General features: G+C 43.5%; 1 protein-coding gene across 1 annotated transcript in view; it reads left to right on the forward strand.

The window, feature by feature from the left end:
- Nucleotides 1-25583, forward strand: part of LOC148336711 (SH3 and multiple ankyrin repeat domains protein 2-like) — a 225084-nt gene that overhangs the window by 61139 nt on the left and 138362 nt on the right. Inside the window, exons 5-8 of the mRNA XM_088295368.1 lie at nt 11374-11482; nt 12572-12723; nt 17982-18149; nt 20636-20752. Of these exons, the coding sequence (XP_088151494.1) occupies nt 11374-11482; nt 12572-12723; nt 17982-18149; nt 20636-20752 (546 nt within the window). The remainder of the gene's footprint in view (nt 1-11373; nt 11483-12571; nt 12724-17981; nt 18150-20635; nt 20753-25583) is intronic.

Here is a 25583-nt window from a genome sequence, read left to right on the forward strand (position 1 = left end):
GCAAAACATCACTTTGTACATTTTGAGTCTATTCACAGCCACTGACTGAGATCTGATTGTCAATGGCCAACTCGGCTGATGTGCATGTGGTGCAAGCGGCACAAGTGTCCCACATACACTCACCGACTGCATGACGTGGTGAAAAAAAAGGTGACAATGGATTTTTTTTCCCACAAAAACACACATGAGTTCAAAGAAGCCTTCTTCAGGGTCCATGACACGAGTTAGTTTCACAATCCAAAAAAGAAGGATCTCTATTTATGAATTCTCATGTCTTTTTGTCATGACCCGTGTCGGGCATGTCTGTGTTTTTGTTGTTGTTTTCTTCCCTCCTTCGTGCCATGTGCTTTTCTGTTATTGTTTTGTCAGCCCCTAGCGTTTCCCTCTCAGCCGTCTCGTCCTCACCAGCCACGCACCTGTTCCCCGTTACCCTCATCACGCACCTGTTTCCCATCTGCTCCCCTGATCACTCGGACTATTTAAGCCTCCCAGACCAACTACTCAGTGTCGGGTCATTGCCGCACTTTCCGGACTTCCACGACCACGTTTGTTCCTGTCAAGTTCATGCTCTTGTTCACGTCCTCGTTCCCGTTACGTCCCTCAGCGTTTTGCCCCGGCTTCTGTTCCTCGTCCTCCTTTTGTGTTAGTCACGTTTTGGTTGCCCTTGTTCCCTAGCCCCATGCCACGTTGTTTGTCCTTGTTTGTTTCAGTTAATAAATTCCCTTCACGTTACTCACCTCTCTGCCTCCTCGCCTTTTGGGTCCACCTCCTCCTCGCCGTAAGGCGAACCGTGACACTTTTAAAAACTCCATGATCCAGAAATAAGGGCCACCTACACACTTCTCCAAATCACACCTCTTTGGTAGTTGCACACATATTCCCAGGCTATGCATGTTGGGTGTGTCTGTAGTAGGGCGGAACAATTTATCGTTTTGAGATCAAAATCTCAATCTCAGCCGGAATTTCAAGATTCTCAAAGCTGTTTAAAAATAAAAACAAAAATGTCACGCTGTCCCAGAAATAATTTATTTTGCCGCTGCTTGAATGCTAGGCGCCAAGCTGTCTTGTGCAGAAGCAGTACAGACTTTATTTGCTCCGTGATGCAGATCTTCTCCTCCGAGGTGACAAATAAACTACACCAATAAGAAGTAACCTTTTAACCGAGGAAGCGAATGAGGAGCCGCCAAGCGTGCTTAACGCTAAAGTTAAACACAGAGTCGGGAAAAACCCAAAATAAGTGCTTAGGTGTACAGTTGACTTTTAACTGACGTCTGGCTAAAACTGCATTGGGGGAAAGCCAACAGCTATCAACTGGAATATTGTATTTCAATCAATACGTATCTAGACATAAAATAAGACGATAGCTATTAGCAATAAAGCAGATGCTCTCGGACTGGAACAAGTAAACAGCTGACGACGTCAAGATATTCAATGTCAGACGTATATTACATATTTATAATCTCGACAATAATATTTGCACTTTTTTGCATGACAGAGTTTTGAGATCTCCACAATAATAGGTCTCAAAATTATATCTTTTAAATCAATTTAGCTTTGCTAAGGAGCAATGATTTTACTGACATAATTTAACACTTAGTCGGAAATGTAAAACATGTTGGAGTTTAAAAATTGCATTTTTATATACACATTTATACTTGGTGGCAAGAAGTTTTTAAAAACTTGAGAAATAACTGCTACCCTCACAAAAACTCTTTAGTATTCTTGCATTATTGCGTTTATAGCTTTTCTTGTTTTTAATCGTATAAAGGCATTTTCTGTCATGTTTGTAAATGTCACTGTACATTGTGAAGAAAATTGCAAATTACATCAAAATCGCAATATTACATTTTTTTCTAAAATTGTTCAGCTCTAGTCATTAGCCTAGATAGAAGAAAGAAACACGAGTAAGTAATTGACTTAAACGCTAACGGGAGAATATACACCAGTGTGCGCAATAAGTTAGTCAGTGAACTCAACATTTTTTGCCCTCTATTGGGGATTCTCAAAAACCAGGTCCCAGAATTATAAACTGTAAAATTTGATTTTCAAATTAGGAAAGGCATGTTATTCATCCTTTCAGTTCTGACAATCAAGGATACTCGATAAATAGTCACTGCAAGGGCAATGTTGAAAAGTGAAAAATAAACTGCTGTAAATCTAGCAGGATGTAACCCTATATACCATATTTTGATGTTTAATTTATTTTGCAACTCAACTATTATGTTGAAGGTAAATGGAATGTGTGATTGAATTTGGAAACTCCAAATACAACTAGTTGCAGTGTGGTGGTATGGTGGCCCGACTGGCTAGCACGAGGGCCTCACAGTGAGACACATCAGCGGTCGTGGGTTCCATCCCGGCTCCGGTCTTCCTGTGTGGAGTTTGCATGTTCTCCCTGTACCTGCATGGGTTTGCTCCCGCATTCCAAAAAACATGCATGGCTGGTCCATTGAACACTCTAAATTAGGGCTGGGTGATATGAACTCAAATCAATATCACGATAAATTGAGCAATTTTACCTCAATAACGATAAATGCACGATAAATTCCCCTTGCGGACCAAAATCAAAATAAATGCAGGAAATGCATATTAACTGCTTTTTTAATTGACAAACTCGTACCCATTACTTTCAATGAAAAATAAAAGCACAAAAATCATTAGTATAAACATTCCAAATAGCTTACTTTGCATGTATTGAACAATGTTATTTATCTAATTTAGATACTTGTCTGTATTTGTTGTATTGCACTGGAGAGGGGAGCTCTCTAATCTCGTTGCACTCTTGAGTACACTGACAATAAAGGGATTTCTAATTCTAATTCTAATTCTAATGTCACAAAGAACAGGAGAAAACGGTGACCTTTTTCTGCAAATGGCTTGCTCCAAGGTGCTGTAATGCCATGTGCAAAGGCCTAGATTTGTGTAAAGGTTTCTTGTAAACAACATTAATAATGCCATGTGCAAAGGAGCTAGTGTGGTCTGTAAACAACATGCTATATAAAATGAAAAAAAAGGCCAATGCAAGCCAAATAAAGTATGCATCATCAGGGAAATGTGCCGTCTTGAGTACTGCGGTGCGCAGTCGCCACTTGTCGTCTATGTAATGCACAGTCAGGCTCAAACCGGGATCCATGTTGCGACTCGACCAAAAGTCGGATGTGGACGCAAAATGCTTTACATGTCTCCGCTCCCGTCCCGATGTTGTCCATATTGGAAAGTACGATTTGCGAAAAATATTTGTGTACCTCTTGTCGGCTACTTTCATGAGGCGTTTAAATCCTGTGCGCTCTACTGTAACTAGAGGAGCTAAATCTTTAGCTATGTGCAAGGCTATTGCGTCTATCTCTTAGACGTTCTCTCGTATGGTGTCGCTTCCGTTATGGGCTGTAGTCACTTGTCCAACCTTGCTTCTCACTTTGAACTTTTAGCGCAAGTTCCAAGTCAACAGCATGGTTGTGTTGTAGGTGGTGAAAGAAAGGGTTGGATGCGCTGTTTTGGGTGTTTACGACACACTTTGTAGTTCGTGTTCTTTTGCTCAAACATCGTCTTTATGGAACCTATAACATTTCCAAACGACAGATATCGAATTTCTTTTCCGGACAAGCGCAACAGGAACAACTTCAACTAACGTTACTTCGTCTTCAGCCGTGTTAGCCGCTTCTTGATTTGAATCGCCAGCTGCAACCGCGTCAGTTGTCTTTCTAGTTCAGATGGGTGGAGTCACGTGACTACACGCGCTGTAGCCATCTTAAAGGGGCATGAACATAGCCGCTGACAGAAAAGACAGCTTTTTTTTAAACACAAAATTTACCGACATGGGCAAAATGATGTCGGTTACTGGTAAATTTTCAGTTTATCTCCCAGCCCTACTCTAAATTGCCCCTAGGTATGAGTGTGAGCGTGAATGGTTGTTCGTCTCTGTGTGCCCTGCAATTGGCTGGCAACCAGTTTAGGGTGTCCCCCGCCTACTGCCCGAAGATAGCTGGGATAGGCTCCAGCACCCCCCGCAACCCTAGTGAGGAGAAGCTGAACAGATGATGGATGGATGGATAGTTGCAGTGTGATGGTGTCTGAAAACTTGTGGTTCATCTACTGCTCAGGAGGAGTCTTTTTCCTTGCCAGCTTCAACAGCAGTGCACTGTATCATGCCATCTCTGTCCCACGCACAAGGGTAAAAGTCAAGTTTGTTTAGCGATTTAAAGATTTGTTTCCGCTGCTGAGCTGTTTTAGGCTCATCTTGGGCAGTAATCCCACAGTGAATAAAATCCTGTTGTGCTGCCAAAATGTAAAGGTTTGCGGACACTTGCAGTTTTGGGCACACCGGGAAATGTCTGAGCAATGTAAGGCTACTCACAAATGCAAGTATAAAAGAGTAGGGAAGCCGACACAACCAGACACAAATGGAAAGCAGTGTAGAATAAGGTAAAGCAAAAGTTTGCATTCTTGAAATGCTGAACATAATTATGTGTATTTAGAATGACAATACATCAGAGTGGTTCCAATAGTTACCTAAATTTGAACTGAATAGACTGAGCCTTTTATTATAGCAATGTGGTAATTCAGGTTTTACAGCAGTAACGTTGACAATAGCACTGTGACATCAGTCCCGAGTGCACCCTGACTCTTGCCCCGAGTCAGCTGGGATTGATTCCTGCTTCCCTTTGACCCTGAGCAGGATACGCTGTGGAAAATAGAGGGTGGATAGATTTCAAATGGTGAGTTGTTGCTCATTTCTTGGCTTAATCCAGATCTCTGTCACAGCTGCTGCTTTCCAATACTGTCTGGTGCTCTGTGGTTGACAAAAGCTCATACTTAGACTGCCAATCAACAGCCATTCTCTTATTCTCTTCAGGGGGAAAAATTTAAATCTGATTTATGAAGACACACTCACACAATGAGCATGTCTGATACATCAGACAAACCAATGAATTAATTAACTTGGGGCATGTCTATGAACTCCTGACATTTCCAGATATTAAACAAGCAGTGACTCATCAGTGAGATCTAAGCAGCAGCCATCCATCTGTGTTCACAATACATTCGCTTGGCACAATCAGCTTGTTAAAGACCTTGTAAAGTGAATTCACAGATTTGTTTCTAAATACATTTAATATGTTTGAAAATAATTGCTAAATACAAGTGCAATGAGAGAACCATGTCATACTCAATTATGGAGCTGTAGTGCTTAGCTTTTTTTAACCATTTAAATTTTCCAGATTTTTGCCGTGGAGGTGCTTGCCATATATTGTGCAGAGGGGGCTTCATAAGTAATCTGTCAGAAACTGAGCCGTAATTTTTGACTAAGATCTCAACTTTGAAAAGAATATTTCAAAGATTGTGTTTGACCATTTAAGGAAAACATCTAATTTAAAGTTAGATCATTTTTATCTGTATTAGACTCTGAACAATTCCGGCTTAACAAATTAAGCACTCAAAAAACTGATTTAAAATGCTGCAGCTAAAATTCTATCAAAAACAAACATACAAGCACATCACACCAGTTTTCACATCTTCATTGGCTTCCAGTTAAGTACAGAATGGATTTCAAGGTTGTAATTGTTGTTTTTGACTCTCTTAATGGTGATTCCCCATCTTATATTTTTGACATGCTCACTGATCATACATCAGACCTCAGGTCCACGTGTAAATCACTCCTCAGTATACCGCATACACATTCCAAATTAGCTGAAGGTAATTTTAGTTATTATGACCCAATAGTGGAACTCTGTCTTTGGAATGGCGTAGATTTCCAAAAATATCATCTTTTAAATGTAATCTTAAAACATATCTTTTCGCACTAGCTTTAATTTGTCTTGGTTGTTTCCTTATATGCTTATTTGTATTGTTTGTCCTAATATGCATTTTTAATGTGTTGGCATCTTGCTTTTTATCTTAACCCACATTGAGTGTATTCTTGCCGTATGAAATGTGCTATACAAATTAAATTGACATATTAAATTGTTAGGAAGTGTGAAGGAAGTGTGAAAAATTGTGGCCCCCTCTCCATCCGTTGCCATTCCTTGGTGTGTTGCTGTCCTTCTCTTTTTATCATTCACTGTGTTGTAAGTTATCTCTGTACATGGGTCTGCAAAATATACACACATCCCCAAAGAAATCAAGAGATGCTTTAGGCCTTGCTTGAGGGTACAATGACCGTTCGGTCAACAGGCACCTCTCAAGGAACAATGTCTAAAATTATGGTTATTACGCTCGAACGAACGCAGTTAGAAATATTGTCATTTTGCAATTTTTAGGACTTTGCAATTAACCATTTATTTGTACAATTTAAACTCAAACGGCCAATCTTTTTTTTGTGTGTGTCCTACGATTGGCTAGTGACCAGTTTAGGGTGTACCCCGCCTCTCACCCTCTCTGTGATAGGCTCCAGCACACTCGCTAGCCTAGAAAATGGATGGATTGAAACTATTATACAGCAAAAATAGTAACTCCCTTTAGATCCCAGTTTGATCTTTGGATATAAAATGCTGAGGTGTTCTCTGCCTTTTGTCTGAGTCAACCCAGCTTTTCTTCCCAGTCGATAAAATCATTGCTACACATTGGCTTGATATTCTTCTGCTATGTCATTCCTCATTTTCTCCTGTCCTTGAGGGAGCTGTTCTCTTATCTATTTTTATCATGCAGCCTGGAATGAAAGCTAATGGGAACAGAACCAGAAAAAAAGAACATCAATTCTTCTCTGTCACTGCTCTGTAAATTGTGTCCCCCTTCCCCTATATACTTTTTGCTTTCAATAGCCTTTTATTACATTCTTGTTTTGTTCCCCATTTTGAAACACATTTTTTAATCACCCCTTGTTCTTGTTAAACATATATATATATATATATATATATATATATATATATATATATATATATATATATATATATATATATACTTAATAACTTATACATTAGCTCTCAAATACTCAAATAGGAACTTGGCAAATGTAAACAACATTTTGATGCTGGTTTTGTTAAACCATGTGGTCGGTTGGTCCAAACTTATTTTCCCATCATTAACACTTGACCTGATAAAGTGATACTTTGTCATGTTTGCACTGTGGCGGCTAGAGGCATATCCGCTGCCTCACATATGGACAATACAACGGGAGGTTGTTTCTTGGTCTTCCATGAAACAATAGGACCGTTTTTGTTTCCGCTAATACAGTAACTTGTTGTGCTTGGTCTGTCATTTTTTTGCTGCCCAACCAGCATCACTGTATGCTTGTAATCCTAGTTTGTCATCACATTTATGGAGCCTTACCCAGCTATATTCGGGCAGTAGGCGGGGTACACCCTCGACTGGTTGCCACCCAATCGCAGGGCACACATAGACAAACAACCATCCGCGCTCACACTCATACCTAGGTGCAATTTAGAGTGTTCAATCAAGCTGCCATGCATGTTTTTGGAATGTGGGAGGAAACCGGAGTTAACCCAGAGGAAACCCACGCTGGCATGGGGAATACATACAAACACCACACAGGAAAGGCGGAGGTGGGATCAAACCCATGACCTCTGCACTGTGAGGCCATCATACCAACCAGTCGGCCACGTTAAATAGCGTGCACCCGTTGCCCTCAGAAGTGCCATTTTGATGTGGCGAATATGTCGCTGATGTCTCATGTTTGATGCTATTTTTGGTTAGCAAAATTTGTTATATTTTACCCCAAAACTCTGTTCTGTTGTCAGATCTGATAAATTTGACCTGCCCGTATGGGGCTCTATCTGCCAGGAATTTTTCAGCTGCTTGCACTGAGTCACTCTTTTGTTTGAAATACGCACACACTGCACTGTAATACTTGTTGGTCAATGACAATGGAAAGCGATGTCCACCAATTGACTCAGAATCAATTGGTCCCGCTATGTCTGTGTGGACCATGTTGAGTTCATGTTTTAGGTTCTCTACTTCTAGTTTGAATAAACTTTCCCTGACTGCACCCATCACATTGTAATGCCACTTTGTCTTCTTGCAACCTTTGAATATCATCATAATTGCAGTGACCCATGATCTCATGCCATGTGTGCATGTCACAACACCTTTAACATTGGTCGTCGTCGTCACCATTCACAGTGTGTAAATAATACAACCTGCTGTGTTTGGGAAAGTGTAATTGTCCCATCCTTGTGTCGTAGAACATCATTTCCTTTCTTGAAGGTGACTGTTGCACCACTGCATGTAGCTGCTTGCACAGAGAAGATGAAATGTATAATGCCTGTTGTCCATCAAGCACACCTCCTTGTCTCCCCTTGTGTTCTGCTACTCCACTGCATCTTGTGCTGTCCGCCAATTCCACGCAGTGTGTCTGCGCCTGGAAACTGTCATTGAACGCTTTGAACTTCCTCAAATCAGTTATGTGTGAATTGGCGCTCGTGTCAATCATCAGACCTGTTTTGTTGATTCTACTCACCGACTGGATGTCTGTGTCATCGTCATTCAAGTGGAATGCGGAATCTTTGTCATCGGAAACTTTATTTTTTTATTTTATTTTTTTTTCCTTTATTGCAAACTGCAGAAAATACAACAATTAGACAAATGTAAAAGTCATTATACTAAATCGAACAATTGGACAAGAAAACAATCATGAATAAAGTGGAAAAGAATAATATAACTATTAAGTAAAAATACAGATAGATTAACGGAGAAATAGAAACAAATAAAATAAAGAAAGAAAGAAAGAAAGAATAAATAAAGATATTAGGGAACAACTTGCTTGGGGCAGAAAAAATAGGACTATATAAACACCTTCAAGTTTTTGCAGATCTCTATTGTTTTATGAGCCTTTTGTTTAAAAGAATATTTGATGGAATGCATGTACTGTTGAAAATTGTTGTAAAAAACAATAAAGCATGGTTTCTTTCCACGAAATTTACAGGAGTGAATATGGTATTTTACCATTATAATCAAAAGATTTATCAAATAATATACATTTCTTTCGTCCATGTTATCTTCAAAGAAACCAAACAATAAATTTTTCCAAGCAATTCTTATATCACTTTCAATATTATTATGTATAAAATCACATAATTTCTGCCATAACAAATGAACATAAGGGCAATACCAAAATAAATGAATAACAGATTCAGGGCACTTGTTACAAAAACTACAATCCGTGTTAATACGGATCTTAAATAGTTTGTTTATATACATTTTGGATGGGTAGAATTTATGTATCAATTTAAAAGATATTTCTTTAATTTTGTTTGTGATTAGATATTTGCTTGATTGGAGCCAGACTTTTTTCCACGGTATATCATTAACAAACATATTCAAGTGTGGAATAACATAGGGTAATGTTGTAACGTCTTTCTGGAGCATGTTTCTTATGAGCCTATTGTTATTAATGGAGCCGCTAAGTAAACACACCTTCCCCGCGGTTATGGTAGTTGGGGAGAGATAATCGGTTTTGTAATAATCCAAACGCTTCTGACCTTTGAAAAGCATGCAAACACCAGTGGGGATGGCTCCAAAGACTTTGGCAAAATCACCAGGTGTCACAGGTATACGATATTTCCTAAGAAATTCCTCATATGTAAACAGAAGTCCTTCATTATTAAACAGCTGATCGACCCAGATGATTTTGTTTTGGAACCAGTACTCCAGAAAGAGTGACTTGTGTTTATAAAGAATGTCCTTGTTATTCCAGATCAAATACTTATGCGGTGAAAAATTGTGTTTGTAGACAAGTGACCAAGAAAGAAATGCCTGGCGGTGAAAAGCTGACAATTTAACAGGGATTTTATCAATGTTATTATTGCTGACAAGTAATAACTCAATACCACCCAGCTTTGATAACATATGGAGAGGAATAAGATTCCATATTGAGTCGGGGTTTTGATACATTTGCTTGATCCAATTGATCTTAAAAGTATTATTCAGTGTCAGAAAATCCAAAAAGTTAAGGCCACCAGTTTCATAAGAATTCATAACGACAGTCTTTTTTAGATGATGTCTGTTTTTCCAAATACAGTTATATAGTATTCTGTCAATGTCTTTCCTTATTAACATGTAATGCCATAGCCGCATATATAAGACGAGAGAGTCCTTCTGCCTTGGCAAGCAAGATCCTACCTCTCAACGACAGATCACAAAGAAGCCATTGGTTTAATTTGTTATGGGTACTTTTAATAATTGGAGAGAAATTTCTAGCGCATCTCATTTTTTGATCTTTCGTTATCAAGATACCTAAATAGCTCACTTCATTTCTTATGGGAATGTTATACAGCTCAGAATTATCACAGTTTTTAATAGCAATAAGTTCACATTTTTTAATGTTCAGGCATAAACCGGAGGCCCTTGAGAATTCCCGGATTGTTTTGATAGCAATAGGAATTTGGTTTTCATTTTTCAAAAAAAGTGTTGAATCGTCTGCTAGTTGTGTCAGTATTAATTCTTTGCCGAGGAGAGAAATGCCTTCAACAGCACTATTTTGGATATGATAAGCCATCATTTGTGCCACGATTAAAAACAGATATGGGGAGGTAGGACAGCCCTGCCGTATACCTCTAGAGATTTTAAATCGAGGGGACGTGCCACCTGATAGTTTAATGGAGCTATTACTGTTTTCATAGAGAGTTTTCATAGCTGAGCAAAAATAATTACCAAAGCCAAATTTAATTAATGAATGAATTATGAACTGATGTTAAACTGTATCGAAGGCTTTATAAAAGTCAAGAAATAAAATAAAGGTCCAAAATATCAGAGTAATCTAGTATGTCCATAACTAGTCTTATGTTGTTTGTTATGTGTCGTTTGGGCATAAATCCTGACTGAGTCTCATCAATAAGAAAGTTCAAAGTTCTTTTCAGTCTTCTGGCAAATATCAGAGCAAAGATTTTGTAATCGTTATTAAGCAACGAAATCGGACGCCAATTATCAATCAGAGTATTATCTTTGTTTGGTTTGGGAATTAATGTCGTTAAACCTTGAGTCATTGTTATAGGAAGTGTTCCTCTTTTTAGACTTTCTACATAAACTTCAAAAAGGAATGGAGTCAGCTCAGATTCAAAGGATTTGTACAGTTCTGAAACTAATCCATCACTACCTGGAGATTTATTATTCTTTAGGAGAGTAATAGCTTCTTTTACTTCTTCTGGTGTAATAGGTTTATCACAAAGGTCCATATCAGCTTCCGTAATTGTTTTAACAATTAAAGGATTCAGAAGGGCCTCGGTTGACGCCTGACAAAATTTAGAACTGTATAAATTTGTATAAAAACGGCAACAGTATTTCGCTATAAGATTGTGATCCTCTGTAAGTGTTCCATCAACGTCATCGGAAACTTTATGTGCATTATGCAACACCATGCCACGACACCATGAGTGACAAACACATGTTTATTCTAATGGTTTGTTGTCTTCTGTGGCTATGCAGGCCAACCTGAAGAAGTTTATGGACCTTATACTCCACAATCAGGTGGACAAAGTGTCGAAAATGTTAGAGAGAGGCCTCGATCCCAACTTCCATGACAGTGACAGTGGTGGTAAGTTTACACCAATTGATAACTAGAAGCTTCTAGTATTACGATGAATTATTTTAATGAAAATAAGAACGACATTGTTGGTATTATTTTTATTAAATGTGTATCATTTGTATTTTAAATGATTGCGTTGACTGTCTTTGTTATTGAATTATTGCTATTTTATGTTATACTCGATGTGAAGCGCTTTGTTACAGCTGCAGCTGTTGTCCAATGCATTATATATATAAAGATCTATTGTACTGTATTAATGGTGTTGCTATATTTTCTTTATATAAAATGAAATAAAGTGGTCAGTGTCAATGTTTCTAATGGAACAGGTATGTTTAAATGGATATCATATTTTACATAGTCTCGACCGTCAACCAGTTATTCATCAAACATTAATAATTGTCCGATTCTGGCAATGATGACGAATGATGAGCTGATGGTTGGGGAAGAATCCAAAACGCCGAAACATGTGAGGATCTGCTGGGACTCTTTGGCGGACTCACGTCACATTACATTTTTAGCTAATCTCCGGTACACCTTTGACCACGTCCCAGGGAGGGCAGAGGACATTGAGTTGGAGTGGGCCATTTTTCATGCCTCCATTGTAGAAATAGCCAAACAGAGCTGTGGCTGTAGGATGATCAAACCAACATCCAAAACAGTTAAGTTCCATCTCAGTTAAGTAAATTCAAGTGTAGTTAGTTATATACCCTTTAATCACAGTCTCAAATGGCTTTACAGGCGCACAGTTGACAAATACAAAGTTGACATCCCCTGATCTAAATAAGAAATAACTAGGAGGGCTTGCCTGCTCTCAATGTTTACCTCAGAGGTGCTCTAATATTCCCTTTATTAGTCCCACAATGGGGAAATTCGAGATTCGAACCCAGGCCTCCTGGGGAGACTGGGTCCTGAACGCGGCGCCTTAGACCACTCGGCCATCCTGGCAGCCTCTAAAATGAAAATGTAGGAAAAGAAATTGTGTAAAAAAACATTCTAAAGCCAAATATTCATGTACTGTTTAGTTTATGCTCAAGAACACAATAACATGTCTGCCATTTATAACATCCATCACACTCTATATCCCTGTGTCACCTCTAGAGAGCCCATTGACCTTGACAGCACATCTGGATAACGTGGTGGAGATGATCAAGATTCTTAAGAATGGGGGCGCTCACTTGGACTTTAGAGCCAAAGATGGTATGACAGCACTCCATAAAGCAGCACGTTCCAAGAATCAGGTTACGCTCACGGTAAGAAAAGGACTGACTCAATAAGTTCCCGAACAGCAGGTGCTCAATTGCATGTTGACTCACTTCAACAGGTTTCTTACGCCAGGGGTCATCAATCCTGTTCAATCATGTTACATTTTTGTACATTTTATGTGATGTTGTGTTTATTGTACTGTCCCGAGTGTTTTATGCTGAAAACCATCAGAGCTACTCAAAGTACAAAATCGTCTTTTCAATTCGCCAGTCTCCACAACTTTTAAAACGTACGCCAGGGGTCGTCTTCTTGAGGGCCGGTTTTCTGGATGTTTTCTATATTAGATGTACATCTTTAGCACATCATCTCAGAACAAAACACCCTGCTCAAGTTACCGCCTTGCGAACCAACACTGCTGGTGTGTGGTACTTGTTAGCAGTTTTGAGAAATGTTTATAAGAAAAATGCCTTTTAAGATGTCGCCATTGAGATCGTATTCAAGAATCAACGAAGGCTATTAGAACAGTCTTTGAATTAAATATACTTCATATTTGGTGATTTTGCATTCATTCCAAAATATTATTCAAGTAAATATCTGTTAAAAGCTTAAAAAAAATTTTAATTGAAAAATTTGATTAATCGCAATTAATCATGGAAATGTTTTGTGATTAGTTAATTCCAATATATATATATATATATATTGGAATTAACTAATCACAAAACATTTCCATGATTAATTGCGATTAATCAAATTTATATATATATATATATATATATATATATATATACCGTATTTTCCGGGCCATAGAGCGCTCTTTAAAGTCCCTAATCTTCCCCAAAACAAACAAAGCGCCTTGTAAAGCGACGTGCCCATTATAAGGACGAAGCATCACTCGCGACCATCAACCCTTTTACTCATTGGGCTGTTCGGAGTGCATGTTTGCACACCCTGCTGGACAAAGTCTGAGTCATCTATGCTTCTAATTGACCGTGACTTATACATTATGTGACTATGGTGTTTGGGTGATGGTGTAGGAGAAAGCTGGACAAAAGGGCAGCTGTCCACAATGTTCTAGTCTGTCTCATCATTTATGTTATTGCAAGCAAGAAACGTCCCAGGTTTAGACAACAGACTGCAAAAAGCCCAAAGCACAACAGCACATCTCTCTAAACAGCCATGTGATTGGCTGAGTCTGAGTGGCTCCCAAGAAGCCATTGCTATAATCTTTTGGTCTTATTTTTATTTCTTTTGTGTATACAGTGAAACCCCGCTACTTCGCGGTTCACCTTTCGCGGGTTCAGTGCTTCGCGGGTCTAAAAAATATTCAAAAATTAAAAACTTTTTTGCCCGGGCACGATCGGGGCTCTTCATTCGCTCCGCTCCGCGGGGGCATTGTAGTTTCGCCAAGCGGCACGACGGGGCGCTGGAGCGGTTAGACGGCCGGCGTGCGCCGAAGAAGAGCGTGGGCGAAGAGGAGAGTGGACGAAGAAGAGCACGTTCCGCCGGGCACGATCGGGGGTGACATTTCGCGCGGTTCGGACCGTACCAGAGCTCCGGCCGTCGTGCGTGGCAGTTAAGCCGAAGAGGAGCACCTTCCGCCCGGGCACGAGCGGGGCGACATTTCGCTCCGTTTGGGACCGTACGAGAGCTCCGGAGGAGGCCGGCCGGCGTGCGTGGCAATTACGCCGAAGAGGAGCACCTTCCGCCCGGGGCACGAGCGGGGCGAAATGAAACCGAGTTCAACCGAACGCTTCGGGCGAGCAGGTCCGGCGTGCGTGACAATTAAGCCGAAGAGGAGCACCTCTTCCGCCCGGGCACGAGCGGAGCGCGAGGCTGTCAGTTATGAATGAATAAATAAATAAATGAAGAATGCCACCTTTCATTTCACAGGGCTCACCGTACAGCGTACCAGCAGGTAAAAGTCGAAGTAATTAAATCAATACAAAAAGAAGTAATTGAATAAATACAAAAATAATGACTGGGGAATAAAAAAATAATAAGTTTTAATAAAAATTTGTTTTTTTTTGTTATAACATGAATTTCACTCTCTCTCTGTCTCTCTACCCGTATTCTATATGGTGTACTGTATACAGGGGGGTATACTGTATACCTGTATAGGTTTTATTAGCATTTTTGAAGGGGCGCCGCTACTTCGCGGATTTTCAGTTTTCGCGGGTGGTCTCGGTCCCCTTTAACTGCGATAACCGGGGTTTCACTGTATAGATGGCATGAGAGATACATGTTTTGTGTTAATCTTATTTCTTTGTTTGCTTGTATGCTGTTTTTTTTTTGGTTTTGATTTGAAACCGTGACTCTAAGGAGTGTGGTGACCAGTGAACTCCCTCCCCTGACGTTGTCTATTAGACTATTGCCAAGACACCTTTTATTGGTTAGAGTCATTGTTATTGGCAGTGATTCCTAATAGTTTCATGACATCTGTCATTGAAACAGGGTGATACCTCTGGCAACGATTTCTTAGGGGATTGAGTCCTGGTGAGTTGGCATCAGCTAGCGCGAGCAGCTGAGCTAGCGCGAGCAGCTGAGCTAGCGCCTTGTAGTGCGGCGCGCCTAGTATATGCATTAAATACGGAAATAGGACCCTCAACTGGTGTTGCGCCCTTTGATGCAGCGTGTCTTATGGCCGTAAAAATACAGTATATATATATAAAATATATATATATAATATATATAATATACATAATGTATATATATATATATGCCATAAAAATACGGTATATATATATATACATATATATATATATATTTAAATAGAGAGAGAGAGAGAGATAGATATAAATAAACTTATACAGTACATTTAGTTGCAAGCAACACACTCCACCAGTGTTGCAAGGCCCAGTGGTTAAATTGTACAGCTAATCTTGAGTTAACGCTTTATTTTTTTATTTATATATATATATATATATATATATATATATATATATATATATATATATATATATATATATATATATATACAGTAATACCCCGGTTATCGCGGTTAATGGGGACCGAGACCACCCGCGAAAACTGAAAATCCGCGAAGTAGCGGCGCCCCTTCAAAAATGCTTAAAAACACCTATACAGGTATACAGTATACCCCCCTGTGTACAGTACACCATATAGAATACGGGTAGAGAGAGAGAGAGAGAGTGAAATTCATGTTATAACAAAAAAAAAAATTATTATTAAAACGTATTAGTTTTTTATTCCCCAGCCATTATTTTTATATTTATTCAATTACTTCTTTTTGTATTTATTTAATTACTTCGACTTTTACCTGCTGGTACGCCGTCTGGTGTGCCCTGTGAAATTAAAGGTGGCATTCTTCATTTATTTATTTATTCATTCATAACTGACAGCCTCGCGCTCCGCTCGTGCCCGGGCGGAACAGGTTCTCCTCTTCGGCTTAATTGTCACGCACGCCGGACCTGCTCCCCCGAAGCGTGTCTCCGTTCGGTTGAACTCGGTTTCATTTTGCCCCGCTCGTGCCCCGGGCGGAAGGTGCTCCTCTTCGGCGTAATTGCCACGCACGCCGGCCGGCCTCCTCCGAAGCGTGTCTCCGTTCGGTTGAACTCGGTTTCATTTCGCCTCGCTCGTGCCCCGGGCGGAAGGTGCTCCTCTTTGGCGTAATTGCCACGCACGCCGGCCGGCCTCCTCCGGAGCTCTCGTACGGTCCCGAACGGAGCGAAATGTCGCCCCGCTCGTGCCCGGGCGGAAGGTGCTCCTCTTTGGCGTAATTGCCACGCACGCCGGCCGGCCTCCTCCGGAGCTCTCGTACGGTCCCGAACCGCGCGAAACGTCGCCCCCGATCGTGCCCGGGGGAACGTGCTCTTCTTCGTCCACTCTCCTCTTCGCCCACGCTCTTCTTCGGCGCACGCCGGCCGTCTAACCGCTCCAACGCCCCGTCGTGCCGCTCCGCGAAACTTCAATGCCCCCGCGGAATATTTTTTAGACCCGCGAAGCTCTGAACCCGCGAAAGGTCAACCGATAGAGAGAAAAGTTTTTCATTTCTGGTATTTCAAAAATGTTTTCATGAGTGGAAAAGGTCACCAGCACCCTCTCATTTTTCCCGCACAGCACTGCCAGTTTGCACCTTGCAGACATGGCATTTAGGGAAGCAAAATCAGCCGTCACAATTCATCTGAGGGATGATAAATCACATTAAGTGTGCTCAATTCATCTGTTTGCATATTCTCAAAATGCACAAACTAAAGTACACGGAAATTTTGCCTGTTTGGGAGACTCATTCCTGGGTGCACCTAGTTGATAGATCAGCTTAAGTAACATTTTAACCGTCTCAACTGTCATGCAATTATATAAATAATTAATATATTGGCTGTGTATAGATATATAGATGTGACTTTGCCAAACTTGTAATCGTCATGGAGGAGATTGTGGTGAGTCTTGGCATCATGCGCTGCTCCAGCAGCCCATGGACTGAGGGCAGTTGGAGCCCCTGCGATGTTTCACTGTACTTGCAGAATGCGACAACCCCCGTCTACATATTCTGGATTTCTTTGTTCATCTTCTCCATTGTGAACCTTGGATCAAGGTTACCACTAGGTTCCGGCAAGCCACAAACTCTTTGGCCTTTATTAATTCCCACATATGCATTTAGCCTTAAGCGTGCTCCACAAACCACTGTAAAATAATGACTACAACAAATTATTTTAAAAATTCATACCCTTTGATGATAAATATGGATATAAGAAGGAAGAAGTCCTGCTGCTTTGCTTCATTTGTCAAGCTTTGTTTAAATAAGTTAACTACTGTAAAACTTGGCAGTTAAGCACATTTATTACCTCATATTGTCTACTCAATGGCATTTTCGTCATACAGTTTGGAAACAGGCAGCCAAGGATGGCGATGACAAAGACATGTTTTGTACCTTTCCCTGTAATTTCCATAATTTGTGCAAGTCCTGTATCCACTGGCACAGTGCCATCATTGTCCTTCCCCGTCATTGTATTTCAAACACCGTAGTGGACGGCTCTGCCAATTTTTTCGCAAATAAAAATGATAACGCTAACCAAGAAATAAGTTGATATACTGCTACACTCGGCGACTGCGACATTTGTAGCTTCATTTTGGTTTGTGAGGCTTTATGTCATCCTCCATTTATATTGTCTGCACTTTTTTAACTTGTAAGGTTGATATATATGGTGTATTTGTACTTTTATTTGTACTTGTATTGACAGTTTGTAATTCAGTTGAGACTCAGTCAGAAACTGAAATTCTTTTTTCTGTCTTTTTTTGTTTTTTTTTGGACTCACCACTCATACCCTAATATGCACCTATTTTTCAGACCCTGTTGGAGCTGGGGGCATCTCCCGACTATAAGGACAGTCGTGGTCTGACCTCTCTGTATCACAGCGTGGTCGTGGGTGGGGACCCAGGTTGCGGTGAGCTCCTTTTGAAACATCAGGCCTCCGTGTGCTGCCAGGATGAAAATGGCTGGCATGAAATTCACCAGGTATACACAAGCGCGCCACGACTTTCACCAGCTGCACTCACTTTCACAAGCAATTTTGGGCTGCTTAGTTATTTGAAGTAGCTTGCTTTTGGTTAATATATAGACACACAGTGTGGCAGCTGCTACCCACTGAAGAAGATAAAAGGCAAGTTGGGCAAGCCGCCCTGCAGCTATAAGCATCTCCACACTGTGTGTATCTCTTTGTGTGTTTTGTGTCTGTGTTTAGGCCATCAGTTTTATCAGACTGCTTTATCTCACTCACGCCTTCCCAAATCTGTCACACTTCAGGCAAAAACATTATCAACTTTTTGGCTGGTTATACAATAGAAAGCATAATTCCTGCAGTTCTTATTCTACATTCACACCAAAGGTTAAACGGCATTTTGCCTGGCGTTTCTCGCAAGAGTTTGATCATATGATACAAATACTACTGGATCATTCACGTCATGCCAAAACAGAGAAGAGGCGGGACTACGCCTTCTCCTATGACAAATAAAAAGAATGTACTAACATTGCTAGTCAGTCAGTTGGCCGGTCGTTTCACCAAAATGTTGGTTAGTGCTTTTGCTAGGTCGATTTTCAGTCCAGTAATAGGAAATAAATAAATCACTGATACGCAAACTTACTTGACCTAAGATCTACTTTCCAAGTAATCAATAAGCTCCTGAAAATTGAAAAATAAATTGCAGGAGATGGGGGTGGACGCAAATATGCAAATCTGCAGGTGCTGAACCATGAGCTTGCAGTGGTCCAATCTATAGAAAAAAAGCCGAGTGTAGACCTCAGCTTCTCGGTAACATTGTAGGTGGGACCAGCTGGCTTTAACTTTCATCTCAACTTGGAATTCTGTTCTAAGCTACTGTAAATATTAACATGCTGGTGACACAATCTTTACATTTTGCCTTATGCCGGATACACAAATAAACCTAATGCGTACGTCTAGAATGTCATTTTTGTATAATTGTGGGTTCCCCAGACAGCGTGAAGTATATTCCAAAGCCAGTAGTATTGCCTTGCCGAGATTGCCTGCGTCTCCGGCCCTCTTTGGAAACACTCATAGCGTACCTGCAAGAGCCTTGTCGTCTTCGTGTTTGTCTAGTCATGTGTGATCAAGCGATAGTTCTCCCTCAGAGGACGAGAGTCTTTATGCGTTTGGGGTGCTGTGTTGAGATTATCTGAGCACCCCCTCTTACAATACGACCAAAACTGTTAAATACCTGTTTTTTTTTATCTTTGTATGTGATGTCTGCCAAAGATAAATAATCTTGAAAGATAAAAAAATATATATATCCGTATTTGTGTACCTGGCCTTAATCAGTCATTCCTTTTAATATAAGGCAGTTTGGATCCAGGGATTAGCAGAAAGAAAGTTTTTCTTTACTTTTGCTTTCCTCAAAATGCACTCAACGTGCAAGTGTTAAACTCAGTTTAATACCCACGCAATTTGGCCAGCCTTTTTCATGTGTTGGAGAAAAACTGTTACAGCTTTGGGACCAACTTTGTAATAGCATTGTTTTCACCTCTGTTTAGTGAGTTGTGTATTCCTTCGGTCCTTATTAGGATTATGCAGAAACAAGCATTAAACTGTGGATAGAAATTTGATTTTGTCTTGATGCTTCGATATCAATAGAAAACATTTTCTTCAGTCCGGAATTTAGGCCCAATTCCATCCTTCCTCTTCAACTTTTCAAGGCACTGCATCTATTTAGTTCACCCCTAAATCCACAGGTACACAATGTGGTACAGTCGCAAGAGACGCAAGCACACAGTCAGCGTCTTTTCAATATTTGTTCTCATTGTGTAAACTAGCTATTAACCATACAAGCAGTATCTGCATATATGTAATATTAATACCGAGTGTTTTTTTTCCCCACTTATTACTGACCAAAATTTAAAACAAAATAGAGAAGCGGTACAGATAATGGATGGATATTTATAAAAAAAAAAAAAAAAGGAAAGGAAAGGGACATAAAATCACAAACGTACTGTACTATAACACCTTGAATCATAGTCCTTAAGAGTCTAGATTTCCTTATGGTGTGACTCGAGTCAATTGACTCACTCGGAAAATACTGTGTATATATTTAAAATCACACCATGTACTATATCAAGATCCTTGTTGCACTATTGCGGGAATAACAAGTTTACATTCTCACAGCAAGAATATTAAATTAAAAAAATTGAATATTTTAGATATTACAAACACCACTCTCTTTTATACGTTCTGTTCAACAAATGCAATTCCTTTTACATTTAAATATGTTTTCTTTTTGCTGATTGATGCATTTTTATCATATTTGGACCTCATTTAATGCCCTTAATCTACTGCTCACTCACACCCTGTGGGTTTTTTTTCCCCATTCTGGTTCTAATCTCATTTGCAGCACACTGACATCTAGTGTAAAATGCATGATACTGCAACGTCTCCTTTCCGCTGGTGGAAGTAAAAGTTGGATTTTATATATGCTGTCACTTTGTGTTTTCAGGCTTGCCGACATGGACATGTGCAACACCTGGAGCATCTTCTGTTCTATGGCGCAGACATGAGTGCTCAGAATGCCTCAGGAAACTCTGCTCTACACATCTGTGCTTTATATAACCAGGTGAGTAGTGGACACAAAGTTTGTTAAATGTTGTGAATTTTAGAGGTAAACATCGACATATAGCAAGATAGCAAATATCTCGTTAGACAAGTGCCCAAAAAATGAGAAGGCACAATAGTGTGAAAATCACCCATTAATAAACTACCATTGACATCTATTTTGCTGTTTGTGCTCATATCACATTACTATTTAGATTGCGGAGATTCTATAAAATTATTCAATGCTATTACCAACCAGTGCTCAAGACATAATGTTACAAGTGTGTGTGTACTTATTAGGTACATTCATTCGTTTCTTTAACTTTTGACCAACTTTCCTGGTTCCATTTCCTCAAGCTCACTGTAAGAAATGGGGACTCACTCACTGTCAGGGTCGCCTTTTGGCGAGGAGGAAGGTGGACCCAAAAGGCGAGGAGGCAGGGAATGGATGTCGTTCAGGGGGTTTATTAAAGGGGTTCAACAAAGGAAGACAACCGGGACGGGAGCAAAATAACTACAGAACCAACGTGACGAACAGACGAGGGGGGGGCGAGGAACAAAACCGAGACAAAAGGCTGAGGAAGGCAAACGGGAACGAGGAGGGGAACAAAAGCAAGAGCATGAACATGAACATGAACGTGAGCGAAACGTGGTCGTGGCAGTCCGTAACTTGCGGCAATGACCCGACACTGCGTTGTGGGTCTGGAAGGCATAAATAGTCCAAGTAATCAGATGAGCAGATGGGGACCAGGTGTGTGATGGTTGACGGGGAGCAGGTGTGTGGCTGGTGAGGACGAGTGCTAAGGGGAACGCCCCCACTCAGATAAACAAACACAAAAGGCAAGGGAAAAGGAACGTGACCAAAACAATAACAAAAACATCTGACCAAACAATAACAGAAAAGCACATGGCGGAAGGCGGGAAGAAAATAACAAACAATAACAAAAACCGCACGCGTACAAAAACAATAGCAACGGGCTGTCATGCCCGACGCGGATCATGACAGTACCCCCCCCTCAAGGGACGGATTCCAGACGTCCCAAAAAAAAAAAGGAAAAGAAAAGAAAAGGAAAACCATGTCCAAGAACGAGGGTGGGCGGAAGGGGTCGGGAGGTGGGTCAACGACCCGTGATCGAGACCGGTCTGGCGGATTCCCGGGAGGCCAGACCAGCGAGTCTTTTCGTGACCCTTCAGTGGGCCGTGAGGGTGGCCAGGCCAGTGCGTCCCATTGGGGCCATTCAGGCGGACGTCCGGAACGACCCGAACGCCACATGAAGTCCGCTGATGGAGCTGGGGCGAGGAGTCAGGAACGTGGCGCGGCGGCTGGTCGTTGAACCCTGCCGAGACAGGAACGTGGAGCGGCGGCAGATTGTCGAGCCCCGCCGAGACAGGAACGTGGAGCGGCGGTGGGTCGTCGAGCCCCGCCGAGACAGGAACGTGGAGCGGCGGCTGGTCGTCGAGCCCCGCCGAGACAGGAACGTGGAGCGGCGGCTGGTCGTCGAGCCCCGCCGAGACAGGAACGCGGAGCGGCGGCTGGTCGTCGAGCCCCGCCGAGACAGGAACGTGGAGCGGCGGCTGGTCGACGAGCCCCGCCGAGACAGGAACGTGGAGCGGCGGCTGGTCGTCGAACCCCGCCGAGTCAGGAACGTGGAGCGGCGGTTGGTCGTCGAACACCGCCGAGACCGGAACGTGGGGCGGCGGCCCATCGTCGAACCCCGCCGACACAGGAACGCGGAGCGACGGCTGGTCGTCGATCCCTGCCGAGACAAGAACATGGAGCGGCGGTGGGTCGTCGTCCACCGCCGAGGCAGGAACCAGGAGCGGCCGCGGGCCGTCGAGCGCCGCCGGGGCCAAGGCGAGCAGTGGCGACGGGTCGTCGGATGCTGCCGCGGCCAGAGCGGGGCGCGGTGGTGGGTCCTCGTGCGTCGCCGAGACTGAGGCGTGACGCGGCGGCGGACCGTCGTCCATCGCGGGCACCGGAACCGGAAGAGGCGGCTGGTCGTCGACCCCTGCCGAGACAAGAATGTGGAGCGGCGGTGGGTCGCCGTCCACCGCCGAGGCAGAAACCAGGAGCGGCCGTGGGTCGTCGAGCGTTGCCGGAGCCAAGGCGAGCAGTGGCGACGGGTCGTCGGATGCTGCCGAGGCCAGAGTGGGGTGCGATGGTGGGTCGTCGTGCGTCGCCGAGGCTGAGGCGTGACGCGACGGCGGACCGTCGTCCATCGCAGGCACCGGGACCGGGAGCGGCGGCGCTTCATCAGGCGCCGCTGGGACCGATACGGCAGGCGACTGCTCGTCGTCCACCACGGGTGCAGGGACCGGGAGTGACGGCTGCGGGCCGTGTTCTGCCAAAACGTGAGCTTGGGGCGGAGGCAAGGCGTGCCCCACCGGAACATGGGCTTGGGACGGACGCACAACGTGCTCCGCCGGAACGTGAGCTTGGGACGGACGCGCAGCGTGCTGCGCCTGAACGTGAACCTGGGTCGGAAGCAGGGTGTGCTCCCCCTGAACGTGGACTTGGGACGGACGCACAACGTGCTCCGCCTGAACGTGAGCTTGGGACGGACGCACAGCGTGCTCCGCCTGAACGTGAGCTTGGGAAGGACGCACAACGTGCTCCGCCTGAACGTGAACTAGGGACGGACGCCGGACGGGCTCCGCGTGAACGTGAACTTGGGTCGGGAGCAGGATGTGCTCCGCCTGAACGTGAACTTGGTTCGGGCGCACCCCTTGCTCCGCTGGCTCGAGAACTTGGGGCGGACGCACAGCGTGCTCCGCTGGATCGGGAGCTGGGATCGCCATTGGGGCCCCGGGACGGGGCTCGGCCGCTGACGGGGAGCCGGGACACGGCTCAGCAGCTGGCGGGGAGCCGGGACTGGGCTCAGCAGCTGGCGGGGAGCCGGGACTGGGCTCAGCAGCTGGCGGGGAGCCGGGACTGGGCTCAGCAGCTGGCGGGGAGCCGGGACTGGGCTCAGCAGCTGGCGGGGAGCCGGAACGGGGCTCGGCCGCCTTCGAGGAGTCGGCACGGGACTCTGGAGGCTGCGGCTCGCATGGAGGCGGCGGGGTCCGTGCAGCGGGAGCTGCATTGGTCACTGCTGCAGGCGTGGAGGCGACAGCGGGCCGGGCGCAGCAGTCGATCCGGGCACAGCCGAACTGGGGGCCCTGATCCCTGTCAGCCTGCCGCCATAGGGAATCAGGAAAACGGGAGACCTGAGGGACCGTGACTGCGGGGGCTGGTGAACGCGAGCTAGGAGACGCCAGGGGAGCGTGATCCGGTGCTGAAACTGATGGTGAACGATGTGCGCGACGTGACCGTGACTTCCGGGATTTGGGACGTGAAGCGCGCGAGGGGGAGTGGGAGGTGGTCGCGAAAAACTCAAATGGCTCGGGGGGAGGAAGGTGACGGCTCAAAAATAACTCAGCGTTGCGCTGGGCGACTAAGAGAGTGGCAATATATTCAAAATCATAGTCGTGATCGGGATCGGAAAAAATGTGAGGGGCAAGGTGCTCAAAATCAAACTCGTGACCGGACTTACTCGAATCGTGAGGGGGTGAAAGGGCTTGGTGCTCAAAATCGTCCTCGTAATCCGAATCTATGATCAGGTGAGGGGGTATGACAGGCTGGTAATCAGTGCTGTTATTGGGGGGCGAAAGTGGAGAAACAGACGTCGAGCGGAAACTGGAACCTACTTGAAGGACACGGGGTTGGTCGGCAGGCTGAGGGGGGTTGTCCGTCCGGCGGCTGGGTCCTTTTTTGGTCGGGTCATTCTGTCAGGGTCGCCTTTTGGCGAGGAGGAAGGTGGACCCAAAAGGCGAGGAGGCAGGGAATGGATGTCGTTCAGGGGGTTTATTAAAGGGGTTCAACAAAGGAAGACAACCGGGACGGGAGCAAAATAACTACAGAACCAACGTGACGAACAGACGAGGGGGGGGCGAGGAACAAAACCGAGACAAAAGGCTGAGGAACGCAAACGGGAACGAGGAGGGGAACAAAAGCAAGAGCATGAACATGAACATGAACGTGAGCGAAACGTGGTCGTGGCAGTCCGTAACTTGCGGCAATGACCCGACACTGCGTTGTGGGTCTGGAAGGCTTAAATAGTCCAAGTAATCAGATGAGCAGATGGGGACCAGGTGTGTGATGGTTGACGGGGAGCAGGTGTGTGGCTGGTGAGGACGAGTGCTAAGGGGAACGCCCCCACTCAGATGAACAAACACAAAAGGCAAGGGAAAAGGAACGTGACCAAAACAATAACAAAAACATCTGACCAAACAATAACAGAAAAGCACATGGCGGAAGGCGGGAAGAAAATAACAAACAATAACAAAAACCGCACGCGTACAAAAACAATAGCAACGGGCTGTCATGCCCGACGCGGATCATGACACTCACACTCAGACATTCTAAGTAAATTTTATAAGAAGAGTTTTTGAGTAAATTTCACTACTTAGTTGAATTTAAAAAAAAAAAGCCAATCAAGCGAAGTTAGCTCTTACTTTTTCACATAGCTCATTTCATACAAAAGGTCACGCGATGTGACTGAGGGTTAACCGACAACCTCTGGATTTGGAGACTACGGCTCTACACCTGAGCGATTGCTCTGCGACTTGGGGGGTGTATTCATTCATTCATCTTCTGTACCGCTTCTCCTTACTAGGGTCGCAGAGGGTAATGGAGCCCATCCCAGCTATCTTCGGGTAGTAGGTGGGGGACACCCTGAACGGGTTGCCAGCCAATTGCAGGGCACACAGAGACAAACAACCATCCGCACTCACACTCATACCTAGGGGCAATTTAGAGTGTTCAATCAGCCTGCCATGCATGTTTTTGGAATGTGGAAGGTGGGGGGGAGTAT

Source organism: Idiotropiscis lumnitzeri, chromosome 5, assembly GCF_059441095.1.
Source record: "Idiotropiscis lumnitzeri isolate Australia: NSW breed Sydney's pygmy pipehorse chromosome 5, RoL_Ilum_1.0, whole genome shotgun sequence".
Lineage (NCBI taxonomy): Eukaryota > Metazoa > Chordata > Actinopteri > Syngnathiformes > Syngnathidae > Idiotropiscis > Idiotropiscis lumnitzeri.